At 30.5% G+C, this 21,228-nt stretch overlaps 2 protein-coding genes across 3 annotated transcripts in view; both read left to right on the top strand.

The window, feature by feature from the left end:
- Positions 1–21,228, top strand: part of Sesn (Sestrin) — a 190,649-nt gene that overhangs the window by 40,299 nt on the left and 129,122 nt on the right. The gene's annotated exons all lie outside the window — the stretch shown is intronic.
- On the top strand, positions 5,973–19,392 carry LOC145977550 (uncharacterized). 2 transcript variants are annotated; one of them, XM_083109660.1, is made up of 4 exons: positions 5,973–6,261; positions 17,339–17,436; positions 17,536–17,936; positions 18,678–19,392. In XM_083109660.1, exon 3 carries the CDS (start codon positions 17,607–17,609, stop codon positions 17,877–17,879), a length of 273 nt encoding a protein of 90 aa, XP_082965786.1. In that variant the 5' UTR covers positions 5,973–6,261; positions 17,339–17,436; positions 17,536–17,606; the 3' UTR covers positions 17,880–17,936; positions 18,678–19,392. The 2 variants fall into 2 exon arrangements, with proteins under 2 accessions (XP_082965786.1, XP_082965785.1); XM_083109659.1 differs by lacking the exon at positions 5,973–6,261 and having other exon boundaries at positions 17,517–17,936.

The raw sequence follows: 21,228 nt of genomic DNA, 5'->3' as shown, positions 1-21,228 counted from the left end.
AGCTAAAACACGAGTTCTCTTTATGGAGTAGCATTGTTCAAGCTCTGATTTCTGTCTCGATGACAAACACGGGCGTCAATTTACAGAGGGACTCAATTCCAGAACAGACTCGATTGGTCGAAGTCCGACACGCCTCTATTACATTTTTATCTTAAGTTATCGCTTAAATTGCGTGTTATCGCCTTGATTGACGTAGCCAGTTTATTATTTCATGGTTTTCGTAGTGTCAAAAATGTCTTAAATTACTCATGATTAGTTTTTTAAACTAGTGATGTAGACGTCAAACAAAGACAGATTTATATAATAAGCTCTTTGTGGCCGAGATTCAAATCTAACATAAAATTAAGTAAATGTTTTGCAAAACATTTATCTCATGTCATGTTACCATCTTTCTATAAAGATTTGTAAATTTTACATATTTTCTTATATCTGTTTTTTTGCTATTACTTATCAAATACGCTAAATCTATATAAATATATTATAAACATATATTTCAGTTTAATTTGCTCGGTAGAGAGATATTTTATATCTTCTCTTATGAGACTTATATAAGACTCATATTTTAAGTAATTTAAATACTATAGTTTTTCAAATTTTCATTGTCAAGTTAGACTGTCTGGGAAATTTTTAGAAAGGTTTGATATTAGTAGCAATAGTTATATACCAAGAGCTGGCTGATATGTAGTTAATCAATTACGTATTTATCAGTATCTTTACTTAAACAAAGTAAATTAATCTAAAAAAATTGTTTTAAATTTAGATTATTCAATAAAATATATTTTTTTAACTATATTTTATTTATAATTAAAACAAGAAACAATGGATATTGAATTATTTAATCTTCTATGTAACAAATAATATATGATATAATAAAATAATAATAAATATAAATAATAAATATAAATAATAAATATAAAATAATAATAAAATAATAATAAATATAAATAATAATCTCACGAATATTGCTAAAAATTAAAATAAATAATATATATTTCTTTTTAATAATTTTTTCTATAAATAAATAATTCTGAAACATTTTTCTATTTTTTTTTAATTTTAAGTAAACGTATTTAACATACGCTTGTTTCGTGTTTTTTTTTTTTAAACTTGCCATCATTGTTCTTGTATACATTGGAGTATGTATAGTAAGCAATTTTCTCTTTCACATTTTCTCGGGCGATCTTATCTTTAGGGCAAGTTAACAAAAAAAGAGAAGATAAAGGAAAATGGAAGAATGATAAGACCTTTACGCAAATAATGGAAAAAATATTCGTATTGCCGCTCGAACGATAACACGCTACCGTAAAAATTGCCGTCGTTATATTATTCTTGGACAAAATCGAGCTCAAAGCGAGTGGCCTCTTTAAAACGAATCACGAATATTGCTTCTATCCGGTGTACATCATTTCTTTCCCCTCTCTTTCTCTTTCTGTGTGTGTCTCTTTTTCTCTCTTTCATATGATAATTGATTTTTTTCAATTTGTTCCATTGTATTCGACGTTTATGGCTCAGAATATTTATAAAAGTAGTTTCTTATCTTTGACCCCCCAAGATATATTGATATCGCGTATTATGTAATGAGATTCACGCACACGCGCAATTTATAACGCAGATTGCATTCACAAAGAGATCTAAAAATCATATTGTAAACTCTTTGATACTTGAGTTGAATAGAGATTCTATTATGATTTCCTTTTTATACAATTGAATGTATATTATTATCTCCATATCTTTCGAATTAATTTTTAAAGTAATAGTTTATTTTTTTACATTGAGATATTATTTTTGGAAATTTTCCGAACTACAAACATTTCCGATACAATATAAAGAAAACATACATTATTTTATGAAAAAAAATAAACATTTTCTCGGAAAATTCACGTATATATGTATCAATAAAATGAATGTAAAGCAAAATAGTATGCGAGAATAGAAAAATATCTTGGAAGATTTATTTTTGTACTTTTATACTTTATAAAATATAACTTATAAATTACTATATTAAAATGCAAATAAATAGTAAATATAACATTAGTAAAGTATAAAATTTTTAAATTCTTAAAAGTTCTCTATTTTAAATTCTTAGAAGTATTTTTATCTTTTAAATATATGCGAAAAAAGCTACGCAAAGATGTATTTTTTGTATTTTGTAGTTTCTCTTTAAATTGTTAGTCGTATCTAATTCTGATCGATTTATGCTGACTGCAAGCTTTTTTAGCAATAAAAATTTTTGAATTTATTTCTTGCATTACGATTCTATACTTTTTAAAATGTGAAATATCTTTTCTGTATTTCAAGAATTATATGGTTATATATAAACTACTATTGAAAGAATAAATGTGAGCTTGTGAAGCTAAACGGAATCTGTTTGATAATAGTAATAAGAAAGACAAACATTAGAGGATGTCATATATGACGTAAACATCATTGAATAATATATTTTATTCGTTTGTTTACTTCTCAATCGTGGCTTCTGTCTTCACGTTATTGAAATATAAAGATTATTTAAAATTTTTAAGTATCTTTATATAAAGATAAGCTAATATATTTTTTATGTTATATGGCCTTCTTTAAATTAATCATCTAATTTTATTCGATTTTATAGATTTATTCGATTTATTTCATTAATTGCGGGTTCTCATACTAGTAACAATTACATTAAGAATTGATTGGCAATCGATATTTTTTTAGTTAAAACTTAAATAATTATAATGTGTTATTTAAAGAATAACATATAACAACTTAAATTACAAGTTGAAATAAACATTTTCTATTATTTTTATATCATTCTTTTCTTATTTTTTTCTATAAAAAATAAGAGATTTATTAAGTCTTCAATTCCACAGTTATTTAATAATTCAAGATTGATTTTATTGAGACCTTATATTTATAAAAATCATAAAATTTTATTTATTTAAATCAATTTTTAACAATAATAATTATAAAAATTATTAGTATTAGTATTTCTAAATTTAACATAATTTATTTTCACGAATACATATTTCAAAATTTGAAATATGATTATTAAATAATATATGTATATATAACGAAAAATTTTTCCCATCTTTCCAATCTGTCCAATCTTTTCTAACTTTATATTTTTATAACTTTATATACATTTATTTTTGTTATTTATCTCTATATTTTTTAGAGTATACTCTTGAGATTTGAAAAGGTTCTCAATTTATCGAGTTGTAAAAATTTTTTATTGTACATTTTTATTGACATTTTTGAAGTTTAAAAAATATGAAGTTCTGAAATTTTTTAAATATTTTTTAATTTTTATGAAATTTAAAAATCTACAAAGTTATATTACTTTGCAGAAAGCAGTAAACAGATAAAAATAAATATATTGATTCTTCAACTTGTTTTCCTTCAAAGAGTTGTGCTGGGCAGTATCTAATCGTAATATTAATTTTTATAAAATACACATGTGGTTGTCTATTCCAAGTTCAAAAGTCTAAAATAACTACTTAAGAAACAATTTAATATACTCTCAAGTAAAACAAACATGATTTCATCTGAATGCCAAAAATTGATGAAGAAATACACATTAGATTAGGAAATTGAAATATCCTCTAAAAGAATTCAGAAAGCAAAGTAAAACGAATTTTTCATGACGACAGATTTATTATTTTGACAAGTATATTTCCAGAGAAAAATGGAAAAAATTGCGAAACATTTTATTCAATAGAAAACAGCTACAGCAATTGAATCTTTTCTACAACTTTTTAACAATTAATGAATTAAAAATTTATTAAATATGCTTACTATAGAAACAACACACAAAATAAAAATAATAGTTTAAATGTATCGATTTGAATTTTCGCCCCTAAACAATGATATTGTGAGCCAGGAAGGATTAAAATAGCTAAAAACTTAGCTATTTATATATTACGTATAATGAAAATAAAATCATTAGTTCACAGATAGAAGCATATCCGGGAAACATGGAGCGTTTTAAAAAAATTGAACGGCAGCGTTATTAAAATGAAACCTGAATATTTTACATAACTGAGGCAGTTTTTTTAGCGGAAAATAAAGGAGAAGAGGATATATTATATAACCGTGACATAATTTTTTTTACAATAACAGTAACCTTAATTTATCTACTTTATCTGTGATCTATAATTTTTTTTACGTAAAGTTTTAAACGTATTTTTCTTGAAAACATATTTTCTAAATTAGTTTATATGGTTTCACGAAAACAAACTAATCACTAAAATTTTACATGAACATAAAATACATCATAAGCACGCAGTCATTTATCTATTTAAAAAAGAAAATCATTTTTGTACAAAAAAAAAAATATTGAAATTAATAATTATACATGTCTCTCTCAAATTTAAAAATCATAGAGATATAATTAGTAATTATTTTCAGAAGAGATTTCCTAAAAATTACGCTCTAAAAAGAATTGAAAATTTTATTAAATTCTAATAAACTAATCCATAATTTAAGGACGATAAGGAAATATACATTTTATGTTTCTGTAAAATTTCATCTGATTTTCGAGAAATTATATGAATCAATTTAAAAAACATGGTTTCTCGAAAAACTTTTGCGGTAATGTTTAAGGTAAATGAGAGATCGGATTTATTTTTTAACGTTAATTTAAACGTTATATTTTCTGTGATAAAAAAGATATTTTTTTCCTCAAAACTTTATTGCTGGTAGCAGTCTTTAGTTCTATATTTTTTTCGACGCGTCGAACGTCCATTGTACAGTTTTCTCGATGTCCCATGTCATGCATTAACATATGCTTTTGTTTGCGATTCAATAGAGTGATTTTCATTACAGATATTAATTCAATATTGACACGTAATTCTCGTTGAAAAGCTAAGACTTTGGCTATCCTATTCGTTTCTGACTCACAATATAAACATCTAAGAGCAAAAATACGTAAAAATTTTTATTATGTATTTTATATGTGTGTTTTTAAGCACTTCTTTGATAAATCTTTGCTTGTAAATTTATTAATTATCGAAAAAATTGCAAAAATATGCAGTAGACTAACAGTCAGGATCTTTTGAATTTTTCCATATATTGCGCAGAGACTCGTGTGTATATATACCTATATACATATATATATAGAGCTCTCAACGATAAGTCTATTGCGTCACAAAATTCTTTTCTATCTAACGTATTTTTTTATACCATATCTTGTCTTTAAAATAGTTTTATACAGAGCATGACAGTAGATATTAATCACTCTTTTGTTAAATTAATCACTTATTATTATAATAATAACAATATATATGAAAATATTGGAGCTTGAGACAGTGCACAATAGATATAAATACTTATTGTGTGTGTGTGTATATATATTAAAAATACAGTCATTACATATATTAAAAGTACAGTCTAAACATCTTTCAAAGAAAAGACATGCAAGGATGCAAGATGTAAGTGTATTTTTATCTTTATATATGTGCGCGAGATGCTCTTCCTATAAATATAACTAATACAATATAACTAAAAATATAACTCATAATATATTAATATTTAACTTGGTAAATCTTGTAAGTTTTACTGAAATATTTTCAATGAGAATCAAATAAGACACATTTTCAAAATCTTGAACTTTAAGAAAATTGACCTTTAAAAAACAACAAAAAGAATTTACGACTCCAAAAATTGGAATCCTCCTTCCGCCTGCTTTTTTTCCTAACATTTATAAAAGAAGCTTTCGAAGGTGCTCGAAGGAAACTTGAAGATAACACAGATTAGAGATGCTGAAGACAATACGCTTACATAAAAAAATAAGATTAGATCCTTGGAATGCTCAGTAAACGCCTTTATGTATTTATTGTTACATTGTGGGTGAATCATACGTCACAATCATAGCTTTGACGTGCAGTTGCACGCTGCGCCGACTCGTGGACCAATCAACGCGCATCTCCAGTCGGTCCGGAGTGCAGTCGCAACGTCGGACTTATAGCAGGCGCGCGCAGAGTCCGCCAGTTGGTAGCGATGCCGTCGCCGTCGGCTGTCGCTCGGCCGTTCGCGTTCACCACCTTCCACTTTAGTCTCGCACGCCGTTGAGGCAGGACGTGCTCCGTTCCTCCGGCTCGCTGTCGTGTGTCAAGGCACGCACACGTCAAGTATACGTAACGTCACCCACGCCGCACGGAAACTCGTGCTCGCGGCAGGTTGTAACATCAAAGACGCTCGGGTCTTATTCGCGGATCGCAAGTTGTCATCGCATTGTGGCGACTTTCATGTGGCGAGAAGTAGCAATCTTTTCGGTAGTATTCAAAGGTAAGGATATAGGGTTTAGCGCGATATTTATTCCATTTATTATTTTTATTGTATGAAACAATTATATTTTTTACTTACGGTACTCCCTTGTGAGACGATTAGAAATTATGCATTTTGTTTATTTATTTATTTATTGTATTTCTATAAATAGCAAGTATTTTTATAATTAATCGTATTTGTTAAATGAATAAGTATTTTTATAATATTTTGATAGTGTATTAAAAAAAAAATATTACACGATAAATCGTAAAATCAATTTACTGAACATTTTCGCTACGCTATAATAAAATTGTCAACGTTTTTAAAAACATCATTTAAATAAATAAAATTATAATAAAACCTCATTTCAATAATTTTTACTTTTGAATAGTCAACATTAATATCCGCGAAAAGCCCGTTTATTTCATTATGTGCGAGAACTGTGAAATAAATAACTAATTATCATAATAAACTGCGCTGCAATTGTTACATTTATGTACGCATTTATGTTGCATTCACTCCATTAAAAACATTATGCGCCCGCGGATGTTATGTTTATGTATACGATAGCTGAATAAGCTGCGCTCACGAAATGATCTATGACGATGAGAGTCATTACAATGGATGTTGGATACGATTGCGTGCTAAAATAAAAGTGTGATAGAGAAAATGCGCGCTCCGATTTCGCATCGCATGGCTCGATTTATTTTTCTAGGTCAACCGGCGACGAGAAACGAGCTCTCGTGCGTTTTGGCGACGTGCTTCTTTGTAAAAGAAAAGACTTCTGTGAAAAATTTAAAACGCTAAACTTCTCGTGATAATATCGTGAATTATCGTGTCCATGTTACTTTCGTGTTCGTGATTGCAATCGCGATAAATAATAATCGTTTCCGGTGGAACATACGATTAATATTTTAATTATTGTTGTCAAATAAGATAAAATATTAAAAACAAAGTATTTAAGCACTGTAAAGCACTTTATTCATTATATCTTGTTTGCTTAAGAAATTGCGATCGTTGTATGTGTATTCAGCTGCGCATTATTGCAATATTCAAAAATTTGAATGTTTTTAAAAATTTATTGAATAAAGTTCACATAAAATTGAGTTAAGGGAGTTTTAATAATTAAAAATTAATTAAAAAATATAATTTAATTATTTGATGTAGTTATAATAGGCTTTAAATTTTTCAATCTCAAAATGCTTTGTAATTAATTTAATCTTTTATATATAGGAAAGTTTAAATTCAAATTAGCTTAAATTGTTTTTCTTTCTCTCTATTTATTTTTATTGTATTAATCTTTTTCATATGTACATGATCCTCACGTAACAAAAAAATTAAACATTGAATTATATAATTATTCAAAAAATTATTATTCTAGTCATATTAAAAACACGTGAATTAATAAGTGAATATTCTTTAAAATTATTTATTTATTTTTTAATTATTCTGAAGCAAAGAAACATTATACATAAAACGTTAAAATTGGTTTTAAATACAAGATGAATGATTATGTGCTTGATAAAGATTATGAGCAATTTTGCTGTTTTTACATAAAGGGATTTTTATATAGTTAAAAATTTACATATTTACTAATATTTACATACTAATTCTTCTTCTTCTATACTAATATTTACTTAATTTAATCGTTTATTAGGAGAGAATTGCTTACGGCACATTTCGTGGATTATTATCCCGCGCACTTAGTCGCATCTGAAATGTTAATATCGACTGTTCATCCTTGTAAGCAATGCTAAGTGACGATCCTTATTGCCTATGTAAACGCATATCCGGGATTTATACAGCGTCGTCGCGTAAATTTACGATTAAATATACGCGCGTCAAATCGAGACGAATGTATTCTTGAGAGAAATTTCACGATATGTGGTATAGAAAAAAGACGGAAAGAACTATAATAAAAAGAGAGGCATTATTTATATCATTTTTCCATATTTTATATTTTTTATTATAACTTTGTAATAAAGTATTTATGTAATTTATGTGTTTACATCATCTGATCTAATCTAATCCTTATTGCCTATGTAAACGCATATCCGGGATTTATACAGTGTCGTCGCGTAAATTTACGATTAAATATACGCGCGTCAAATCGAGACGAATGTATTCTTGAGAGAAATTTCACGATATGTGGTATAGAAAAAAGACGGAAAGAACTATAATAAAAAGAGAGGCATTATTTATATCATTTTTCCATATTTTATATTTTTTATTATAACTTTGTAATAAAGTATTTATGTAATTTATGTGTTTACATCATCTGATCTAATCTAATCATATCTAATTTAGATAATGTTTTTTTTTCTACTCATACAAATTTGACGAAGAAGTCTTGGACCATTTACAAAGTGTCCTGTTATCATTTTTTTCTCTATGAAAATGTTCATTAATAGCTTTCAGATAATTATTAATTAAAAAGAAAATTTGTATACTTAAGCTTTAGGCCAATAAAATTATATTCTTCCATTAATTTTTTGTAGATTTAACTTTCATCTAATTTAAATTGATAGTTTTTAGTTATATAGACATGTAATGTTAAAAATAAATTGCAAAAAATTATGATCTTCGATATTTATGTGGAGAAAAAATTCATTCTAAATTAGATAAAGAGAATTTGCTTTAAACATCAGTACAATAATGATGAAAAATTTTGTACAATTTTATGAGACATTTTATATTTAAAAAACATCTTGTGAAAACAATAGCTATGTATGCACAATTAATATATTTTTTTAAGCAATACAGCAATAATTGTAAAAAATGTCAACTAACGTTGATAAAGTGAGATTATATTTTAAATTGATAAAAAATATCTTTGAAAGATTTAAAAAGTTTGATACAAAATATACATACACATAAGAATAATAAACGTGTGATTATAAAATCCTTATGTACACGCACGTAGTTTAATCTAAATGTTTGTCGACTCAGATGATACTCGTTAAAAATTAAAGCATGAAGCTTATAACTTGAGTTAAAACGCAGAAAATGCGAAACAAACTTTAGTATCAAATCAATATTTACAATTACACATTTCCGGCATTATAGTTATTAAAATCATTTTTAATTTATGCCGAAATTATGCAATTATATATAATACAAATATTTAAAAAGGAAATACAGGAGTTGCGTAACTATTTCGTAATTTCGTTAATTGCTTTTGAGATCATACGGAATATAAATGTAGTTCAATTAGGCAATTGACTTTCAAGAAGTTTATTCGGTTAATTGAAAAACTATCTTGACGGTACTCGAAGCTACAACGAGAAGACAATTCTTATGACGCAATTTTTTAAATAACTGCTTATTTCAAAGCGCAGTTTCGCTTTGTCTCATTTACTTAATGAATGCTGAAAGTAAATTGTTTTTTAGTGATTTATTTCTGAAGTCTGGTATGTTGAATATTGTTTACTCTGTATATATTTCGTTTATCTGTTGAATAATTTAGCTTTGACGTCACTCTACTTGACGGATTGTTCTTTTTAAGTCACACATGTAGTGACCATGTAGAATTTCGGAGAAAACAAGGTAAAAAGCATGACTTTTGAAAATAAAATACTTACTCGTATTTTCTTTTAGACGTGAAAAATAAAGCTATATATATATATTATATCTCTTTTATAACTAGAATAAAGTATATTCTTTTTACGCAAAATATATGTACACATATGATATACATAATTTACTATTTAAAATAATCTGTTTTATATAATTTTGTTATTTTGAAAGATTGTATATACTGCATTCTAAGATTGTTATGTTATATTTCTTAATGTGCGAGTTATAGAGTTTACGATTATATATTTCCAAATTTTTTGGACGGAAAGTCGGTGATTGCGAGATGTACATTTTACTATACGTTTTAATTAGATAAAGCCATTTACGCTTTTTACGTCTCTTTAAGTTGCTGAAGTATTTATAAACGTTGCGTAACTCAGTATTGTTTACTTTTCCATTTTACACGAAATCCGTGTAAATACAAAAAACGATGTGATATTCCGACTTTTTACAGCGAGTCCACATTCCTTACAAAAGTGCTAAAAATACCGCGAAAGAATGATATGTTTTAACAAGTACACTGCGATTTAATTCTTTCTTAGAAATCTGTTAATTTTCTGTTTGTTTTAATATTATGACACATAGTTTAATGTTATTACACATGTAATCATACCTCGATATGCGATTAATTTACAAATTAATCGCATTTCTCTCAGAACATTTGATGAATTTCATTAGCAAAGTAATTTTCATTGCCTGTTATTTATTATCAGTGCTACAGTTATCACTATAAAAAAATTAGTATGGAAAGATTTATTTATCTTTTTCGAACTTCAACTGATACGCCAATGTAACTGATGTTTGGTGCTGTACATTTATTTTTGACAGTTTCTCTATATATGTATCGAGCGTTGAGAGATACTGGAAAAATACAAGTTTTAATAATCTTTTTAATGTTAACAGTAAAAATGTTGGATCAGCATTTTTTCATTATTTTTTTTTCTCTGGAGAGATTGTGATTTCGTCCGTGTAAAAAAAATCCGCTTTTATCATCACGTATCTTCACTCGCACAAAACGGCACGTCGTGTGTTCGCGTCTCACGAAGGATATCTATTTTTCCGTCCATCCGTAAAAACGGAGAATTCCGGACGCGCGCGAGAGGTTCCTTTTTTTAACGGGAAAGTAGAGATTTTTGCTATGGGATAAAAGGGACAATGGAATAAAAAGTGTCGCAGGAAGACCGACTCTGTCGCCGAATCCGTCAGAGATCCGGATGATCGACCCGATCATTACGAAACCGAGAATAACAGGCGTGTTTGTTCAGTTTGCGCTTCCGGTGGATGTCATTCTTCGATTTTTGCTTACATTAGTGGCGTAATCAGACGTGCCGATTGCCATTCAGCGATAAGGATGAAATATTATGCGATTAAGAAATTAATGACAAAATGTGCGAAGTATGCATACACATGTTTGATGTGTGAGTAAAAGAGAAAAAATCGAAGTAATTTTCTCACATTTTCTCTTAAATTCTCTTTTAAATTTTTAACGCATTTTTTTCCACTTGTGCTATAATAACAACAAAAAATGAAAAGTGCCTCTGCAAATAATTCTCTCAAATGAAAATTCTGTTCGAGTGAAAACGGCTTAAAATTACACGAAATTCTCTATCTCTCTCGCGACTGCAGTCATCGTCGCTGCTTTTCATCCGCTGCATTTCTCCCACATGACGCACGGCTGGCATTTTTTTCCCGTGTTTTTGCCGCCATGCATTCCGCGCGTACGGAAACGCCGCGCGCTTTTCCGAACGGCATCGTAACGTCAATGACCGCGCGCACCGAGATTTGCCAGTTCGCAGAACAAAAGGGTACAAAGCCTTTGCGAATGGCATGATCCGTGAGCTTTTCGCGTCATACCGCTGCAATTCAATGCGTCCACGAACGCGTACATACATACAGTAGAATTCATGCGCGTATAAAGGACGAGCCGAAAGTCGTTACTTTCCGGAAAAGCTTTGCGTTTTCGTTTATAACTATATCCGCTTGTACTCTCTCTTGTTGAAGAAAATCCTGATTTTTTTTTTATTAAACGAGCACAATCGCGAGGCATTAATATGCGACTGTCACAAAGGCAATCACTGATATCGTCGTATAAATAATAATTAACTTCGTATACGATTAACCTCGCGAAACAAATAATGTCGAGGGAATTTTGCACGAGTCAGAGAGGACAAGAGGGCAAGAAGAGGCCTTCTTCCGCCATTTACTAAATTGGAACGCTCCTGATCTCGTCTTATTCCTTCTGGGAGTACTTGGCGACATTAAACTTGCCGCTGTAAATCTAGCGCGGTGGAATATAATCATCATCGTCTTTCTCTCTTTCTGTGAGATCTCTCACACCAATCCGGTGTCCTGCCATGACTAGAAAATGCGATCGCAATCTCTTTCGTTACGTGTACGATTATCGGAGTTCTCATTTTCGCGATCCAAGCATTTAGAGATAATAAGGGTTCACAGAAATAATAAGTGCGCACACAATTTCTTGATGAATTTCGAGCTATCGTATAAAGTATCTCTTTGTATGACATCACTTATCGATCGAAAGAATTGTAAATCTTTGCATAACACGCGTATTCTGTATTTATTACATTTTTTATCTGGAGATGTTCTAGTACACACTTGTATATATGTCGTCACGAGTAACGGAAAGATCAATCGAATATGATGTTATTACTTTTTAGCGAGCTCTTGCCTACATTAGCATAGATGTGAGTAGCACGTGCTATTTCTGCCGCGATAAAAACGATGAAGATTCTCGGCATTAATGTAGAGAGATCGCGTAAAGAAAGCAAGAGAGAGAGAAAATTTTATCCATGATGGTGTATAATGGTGTGATTAGTGAATGGACGTGTCGTGATGCATGCTTTACCGTACGTATCAATGACCGCACTTTTGGCAAAAATTTTCAACTATCTAGAGAAAGTAGTACAAGTTGCAATTCGAAAGTATCGTCCTAGAATGCAAGTAGAAGTGGTATAGTCTGTATAAATGATGTATGATTCAAAATATTTTCCTGAGGATTATTAATGCATTATTCTCTTTACATTTGAACTTTATTCTTGTTTTTTATTCAAGAAACTTGTTTGTTGTTCGCTCTTTGGATTCTGGACTCGCGATGGCAAAAATGTACGATAGTCTGATACCTTTTATATCGTTTCCTCTTCCTTGAAATGCTTCTAATTTATTTCTAACAGTTCTAATAAAGTAATATACGGACGATAGTTGACTCAGGTAAACGAGACAGTATTTTCAGCAATTCTTTTACGTTACATTGTTATCTAATATTTATTTCTTATTTCTGTGAGCGCTAGCGATTCTCCTACAAATTCTGATTATGCTATTGGCGTAATCTTGTAATCTTTCGAATCACATAACAAATTTAAAGCATCGTTTTTCGAGCATGAATTTCGACGCATTCATCGTCAAGATCCTCAATTGATTCGAGTCCGCAATTTGTCTTATAATTGAATGAGTGCGCTGTCTACTATAATCGAGTTAAAATAATTTCGAGAAAAGGATCTCTAAACTCATCTTCTTTTAATAAAATTTGATAAAATAATTTTCGAATGTGGCAGTCGAAAAAGAGCCCGTCCAGAGCTTGCTTTTGAGAACAACGAGCCTAAAAATTTTATTTTTATGACATGTGGAACTAGTGATATTTTTAATAAATAATCTCGTCTCGCGTCTTTTAAGCTTTAAGCTTTCGGAGCTTTCTTTAGGAACGAGGACAATTTTCCATAAAAGAATAAAGGAGTCTGAAATTATTCGTGAAAATTGATCAATTGGTCTGTTCTGAATTCTACTTTTTCGTCTGTCTATTTTAGGAATTCTTTACTAAAAATTTTACTTTACATTTCATATATCTTATTACTTATAATTTAACGAATATTAGATGTTGGCCGCGACATAAAATAAATCTCGTCATTGATTTTCTTTAGTATGCAAATAGAGATGCAAATAACGGACTGTCGTATGAAATAATTGTCATTTAGAGTGGAGAAAAAAAACATATATAAAAACGTATATTGTCATTTTTAATTTGTCGGATTTAATTGATATCATATATTTTCCCTGTTGATCGTAGAGATTGAAGTAGATGAAACTTTGTAACGCTTCGGTTCTTCTTAATTTTAAGTAGCTGTAAGGCTTGAAATGAAGTCATTGTTCGTCATTAATAGAAACGGACTTTGCCCGATGACACGATATGTCAGTCATTTACAAATCCTTTGAGCAACTACGTCGTGTCCAATCTCATTAATATGTTGATTTCTGCATATTATAATCTTCTTCGGAATTAATGCAGAGAGAGTTTAGCAGTCGATTATTCTTTTGTGGTAAAATAAAAACGGAAGATCGGAGTTTAAGGAAATTCCATTGCCCCTTCATCTTATTAGCTTCAAGAAAGACGACTGTAAATTGTGGTATTTAATCTTCATTTGCATTTTTCTACTCCAAGAGCATTAAGAAATTCGCGACAATGAAGCGATAATGTTGCCTCTTTCACTTATAGTCTACTTATAAACGTGTTATCTCTGGATATCGGATAAGATTATTATAGTTGAACAAATTTTAGCTAATTAAAAGTTTTGTTACACGCGAAAATTATTCGATAAGCTAAACGATATTTGTAGTGCGCAACTTTCCCGAAATAATTATACAAGAGAATTAATATTATAATAAACTGCCTCATTATCCTGAAACATGTCGATATTTATGAAGTTAAGCAATATATTTTGAATTTATATTGTAATTTATAATTAATATATGTAATGTGAATATATATAATTATATGTTGATATGATATTCAATATGCTTAATGAAATAAGTTTTGAATACTTACATTTTGAAATTTTTTGAGGGGATTATTCATTGTGATATAGCGATTAATCGATAGACTAATTGAGTTCGGTATCTGGTCCTGCCATTCTATCGATGGAATTTTAAGTGGGAATACTAGTGTGATTGAACAAACGATCGAGAGAGAGGAAAATAATTTCACTGCGGTGAGAGTATGAGAAATCGTGGTCTCCTTTAATAAGGATGAAAATCCAAGGGAAAAAGGAGCAGAGGAGGACTCTTTACGCTAGGAATATGTGACACAAAAAAACTTATATATTCATGTCACTGTCTGAGAATTCTTTCGGATTTTGAACTTTGATTAAAAATTTCCGAGAGAGTTAGAATAATTAAAAGTGAGAAGTTTTCAAAAGTATTTATAGAAGAGATATATGCATAGGGGTGTCTCATGTAAGATATTATAGACACTTTTCTTTGATATCGTTAAATATAGTGATAAAGATAACATTTTTCTTTTAGTATTTCAGTGTTGGCTTACATAACAGATGTAGGTTATTGATATTAGATTTGCAAATAAAAGGAAGGATCATTTTTTTTAAACAAAATTATTTTATTTTGACATATCGATTCTCGACAGTAATTTTGCATATAAAGAAAAGAAACATATAAAGTATTAATCTAGCAGAAAATTCACAAAATCACAGTACGAGATATTCACAATTTAATTTGACATAAAATACATAATAATTGATACCAAATATAAAGTGCTAGTTTAACTCTCTTCACGTAATGGATATTAATTATAAAAGGTGTGAATAAGAAAAATTTAGTTTTTATAGAATAAGTCATTACTTCACGGAAATTGTTTGTATTATTATAGAACGGTTCTAGACGAGTGCTGATTGCAAAGTCTAAGAGATCCTTGAATATCTCGTTCAAATCGTGAAGGTGATTTATTTCTTTCACTGTTTGTATATTGTGTGTAATTTTCTATAATTACACATTTTGATTTCATATCTTATATATAAAATATATATTTATAGAAATTGTTTATTAAAAATATCAACTTATTCAGAAGCATGTATATTTTTCATATAATTCAAACATGTAGAAAAAGGGTAAATATTTCTTGTATCTTCTTTTTCATCTTATAACTTATTATTTATATCTTATCGAATTATCAAAATCTTATGAAGAGATATAAATTTATTAATATCTGCATTTTTATTTATTCATTGAATATGAACGATAAAGGTCTGCAATTAAGAGAAAAAGTGCGACAGTAATAAACACTCGTTCATTAAAGAAATATATTTTTGTACTTACAAAAAAAAACATGTTTCCTTCAATAATAATAATCGCGCATTTGCTTTCCACATTTATCCGTATCGGTGTGAATCGTCGTCGATTTGTAATTAGGCTGCATTGTCGCTCCCGGCCTGTTTACTCTCGCATGCAAACGGATTTAATTCGACAAGCCCTAATCATCGACACGGCAAATTGCAGTTTAATTATCTGCAGTGCGACGCTATTTCAGGACTTTGCAGAAAATTGAGTCTCTAGCTGAAGCTAGACGTGCAAGTAAAGCAATAAAAAAAATAGATCTGTCTACGGAAGATGGACGTATTTGAGAATGGATTTCGTATTAATCTTTAATGTCTGTGTAAATGTCTAATCGATACGTTTTTTCGGTAAAAATAATTACGATTTATTGCATCGATATCGAAAAGTTCATGATTTTCGACGAATAACAAAAAGATATTTAATAGCGTAGGTGAATTTGCATCTCTATTATACATTTCATGAATGGAAGAAAATTTATCGCAATGAATGCTTATCATTTCGAAAATTTTGCATTATTTTAACTCGTTTAACGTGTGCAAAATTGTTTTCGGGATAATTGCAATATTTAATTAGGATTGCACGAGTGGAATGAAACGTACACCAATGTACGGAATAAAAGCTGGAGTGTTATTTACAGTTTCACGATTGGCATATTTTTGTTACTCTCTGTTATTGGCTCGGTGGAGTTTTTGCTCTCTCTTGATCGTTTTTCGGTTATACTTGCGAGATTGCTGGTAATCGTGAATACGAGCTTGTCAGCGCGCGACGATCGACCTCGGGAATGGTATTAACAGCTGTTCGCGATCTCACTGCCGGAAGCCGCGGCGGAGTTGCCGAAGTTGCTTCGATTAATTCTCGTTTCTCTGCCGGCAGGAAGCCGATAAATCGCCACCGCTACGTTGACCCGACAAAGTACGAAACCGGTTTCTGTCAGAGGCTGCCATGCGTTTTGCAAAACGTGACACGCTCGATTCGTCGTGAAGATTTAGAAACTCTACGACAACTACACAAACTGTGGTGTAATTTAGGAAATGATGTCTGTGCATAAATAGCAGGATGCTCAAAGTACACTTAGTAATGTAAATCAATACGTAAGAATGGAAGACAAATATAATTTATAAGATTATCGTGTCTCGATATCGCGTATTCTTATAAAATTAAATTCAATCATGAGTCGGCAGCCAATAATCTCGGGATCCGTCACGTAATCGTAAAAACAAGGAATACAGGGGAATCTTACAATACCTACCATAGTCACGTGAAAACTTTCCGTCACGTAGAGTCGCTCCTTTGAGCCATCGTGTGCGATCGAACCTGATATTAAACCACCGCCGTGTGTTACAGCGCGCGATTCATCGATTTATGCTAGAACTTTCCTTTGCAGGTACCGGCAAGGTATTCTTGCGACGAACGCTGCATGGAACAACGACAACGCTAGCGAGGATACCGTCTTTGTAAAAGCGACGCAACTTCGGGAACCAAGTAAGCCAACTATCCTCTCCTCTGCTTCCCCTATCCCATAGAGAAAACACATCCCCCTCGCGAAATATTCCCGAACTAAGATTTCGATTTTCGATTCAGGGAGAAGATCTCGCGGGGAGTTCCCGAAGCCCGCTTGCTCCGGAACAATCCCTCGAGGAAGGATACACAAGATGATGCTGATGCAGGAGCCAGGCTGGAAGCTGGAGCGCAAGGGCTCGGGGGCGCAAGTTCTGCGCAAGGACGGCTCTCACTTCAAGAGCAGCACCGCGCGCGTCTGCTTCCGATGCGACGTCGAGGTGCGCGAGTTCGAGCGTGACGAGGATTACGGGACGGCGGAGAACGCGGAAACGGAAACGGCCGCGAGCCCGCTGGCGATGCTGTCCAGCTGCGTGGCGGCGCTTTGCGTCACCATTCTCCTGCCGTGGCTCCTGATCGGGGGCTAAACACGACGTTCCTGTTGTCGATAGCCGCGGCGGAACGTCGCTCCAGTTTAATGAAAGGTTTGCACGACGACTATCCATTATAGGCCGCAGGGTGTCTACTTCCGGGAGAAACATGGAAAACCTGGAATTTTCAGGGATTTCTTTTGTACCAGATGGAAGAATCAGAGAATTCTCATGGAATTTTATTGAAAAATTCACGAGGAATTTTTTAAAGGAAGTGCTCTTCTTGCTCTGATATTTTGCTCTTTTTGTAAACAATCGACAAGCCAAATGAATGTGCTTAAAAGATCTATCTTCGTTTATATGCTCAATGTTTTAACGATGACTGCGTTCGATATTCACCGCCAGTACTGAAAATCTATAGTTTACGTAATGTACACTATAGATTTTCAGTACTGGCAGTGAATATTGGAACAGGCCTAAAATATTGAATATACAGTACGTATTCTTTATTGTACATAATTTTTAAAGATAAAAAATGAAAATGTTATGCAAGTGAAAAATATTTAACTTATGAAAATTCTTTTTTTTTTAATATATTATGCATCTAGCACTTTCTTGAAACTTAAGAGGCTTTGTTTTTTTCTCTGTATGAGTAAAAAATATTGGAAAATGCATACAGTAAAAAATTTACCTTAAAAACTTTCAAAAAATCTTTAAAATATTCTCTCTACATATTTGAAATTTTGAACAAATATACCTGGAAGATCAGAGGATTTTTTACAAGATGCGTAGACATCCTGAGGTTGACTTTCAATTACTGCGAGTATTGATATGTCCGCCAATTGTCACACACAGGTGGTCTCAATAATCACGTTCAAGATGTGAGATCTAACGGTTGACGATGATCGTAACGCGAATCCTTGGATCGAATGGCTCCGCAACGAAATTCCAATCAAGAGCAAGAAAACTCGCGTTCGAATATCGACGATCGGATGATGTCATCCGATAAATAACATCTCAAATTGCGTAGATGCGATTGCCGTGATTATTGTTCGACTGAAGTGGAGAAATGAACAAGTTTTATCGCTATAATATCGTATAGGATTGTGATAACACGTATTTGTATTTGTGGTATCTGGTCGATACGGCGATCTAGAAGTTTGTGTACTCTCTCGTCGATTTTATAGCGTTCTCTGGAAACTCTCTGGAATTTATGTCCGAGCAATGTTTGCAAAATTCGAACGCGTCGAAGAGATTCCTGATTTAATATGTGATCAACGTAGTTATATATATTTATATATAATATAGTGGTCGGATAGAACATATTGCAAATAACAAGAATAATGTGCGATTGATTTTTCTGTACTTGCGTAATAAGAGAAAGAGAAAAGTGTTTGTAAGATATACGCATGTCGATTTTGTAATCGTGATGAAAAATTCAACGTGTGTTTGTATTTTATGCTAAATATTGCATAAACGAACTTTTATAAATATTTTGTACATATATATGTTGTAGAAGGGGAAGGAAGAGGTGATAAGATGATGAATAAAAGTCACTTCAAATTCAGAAGCATCGGTGCGTGATTGATTTCGATTCAACTTGCACTTGCTACAAGTAGCATCGAAACGCAAGTAATTTATTATCTTCTCCCGTTCCAAAAATCAACGGTTACATCGACAGCTGTTAAGATTTAATGGCCCTATGCGGCAGCTGTGCTCCTGCAGATTTATCTACGGCTACTTTATGGCCTCTGTTATATAGGGTGTATCAAAGTTGGCGCGCTATCTGCTAGTGGCAGATTCCGGAAATGGTTTGGAGATGAAAATTCCAATAATAAAATATCAAGGTTGTAATAATTCTTTTAAGCGGTTGTTGTAAAAAATTATTATATTGCAATATTTGAAAGTAAATCGATATTTGGGAGTATCTTTACTACTGTGCGATGTATCGTAAACTTGATACATCGCACGAATTTTAGATAACTTGATTGACTAAATTCAAATGTTTCTCATTTAAAAATTATTACATTTTGGTATTAGAATTTTTATTTTCAAATTATCCCAGAATCCGTTATTAACAGATGATGCGTCAACTTTAAGATTCTCTGTATAGGTTTTAGGTTGAATGACAGTACGGATATTCGCACATCATGACTGTCGGTTCGTAAGAGAACCGACAATCTTATGATTAAACAGTTCTATATAGTTCGTTGTTCGATTTTATAATTAAAATTAAATATAAAATTTTATCTTAAGATTAAAAAGTATAAAATTAACAGAGCATAATACAATAGTGTATTTCTTATTAGGTGATGAAATTGTCAATTTTTGTCATAGCATTACTTTCTTTTTTATTTTTTAGTACTAGAGTTCTACTTTTGAAAGATAAAATGCGACATTAATAATGAGGTTCTTGAAGTGAGAGTCGCTAGGTAGAATAATGTTGAACAAAGTAAAGATTTATATATATATATATATATATATATATATATATATATATATTTAATACAAAATATAAGAAATTGACATGATATAATTCTATTTCTTCAAAATATCATTATTATCATATTATATTTATTAGATTCACATGTTTTGTACATATAAAAGAACTTTATATTGCTAAAAATTATTATTCTATCGAACAATTATTTTTTCCCGCATTACCTACGCAATTATTTTTTCCCGCACTACCTAATTATATACCCATAAACAATCGATTAAAGCAGAATATAGAACATCAACGCAGTTTGAATGATTGCACATAACTATGCTTTAATATATTGTACATTTTATTATACATTTTATTATTTCATCAAAATATACATCTTTAAATTTTTGTTGAGAAAGTTTCAAAATTTATTTACATATAATAATAATGTTATTATTGAGACATTTTAATGATTTTTTGTATGCAATTATTTTTAAGTATAAAGACTGATTAATTATTGTATTTTCTTCCAATCATAATTTCATAATGATTTATAATGGTGTGCTTTTTTTCCCCAAAGAGGAAGAATATCTGAATTTATTCATTCGCGAAAGAAGTGATCTTGAAACTTTTTGATACTTCTTTGATAATTCTTGTTTATTTGATTTTCTTTTTTTATTATAGCATATTTTCATATTAATTTTATCTTGCAATCGTACTTTTCTTTTCTACAAAGTCTCTAAATTTATGCATATATTGTGAGAAAAGAGAATTGCGTAAAATGTTATATCGAGACTCTTATGTAATTCTTTTTCCCACTAAAACATCTATTTAACTTTTTACATTACTTTAATTTGATATTCTATACTAATGATATTTTATTCATCTGAAGTACGTTACATTATTTTATTATAATAAGTAAAGCTCTTATTTATATATAAAAATTGAAAACTTTAAACTGGTTTTCAAGAAAATGGT

This window comes from Camponotus vicinus, unplaced genomic scaffold (assembly GCF_025532165.1).
Source record: "Camponotus vicinus isolate PSW18456_S1 unplaced genomic scaffold, iyCamVici1.0 SCAF_9, whole genome shotgun sequence".
NCBI classification, from domain to species: Eukaryota; Metazoa; Arthropoda; class Insecta; order Hymenoptera; family Formicidae; genus Camponotus; species Camponotus vicinus.
The sequence above is the reverse complement of the archived record's forward strand: the minus strand, read 5'-3'. Positions and strand labels throughout refer to the sequence as shown.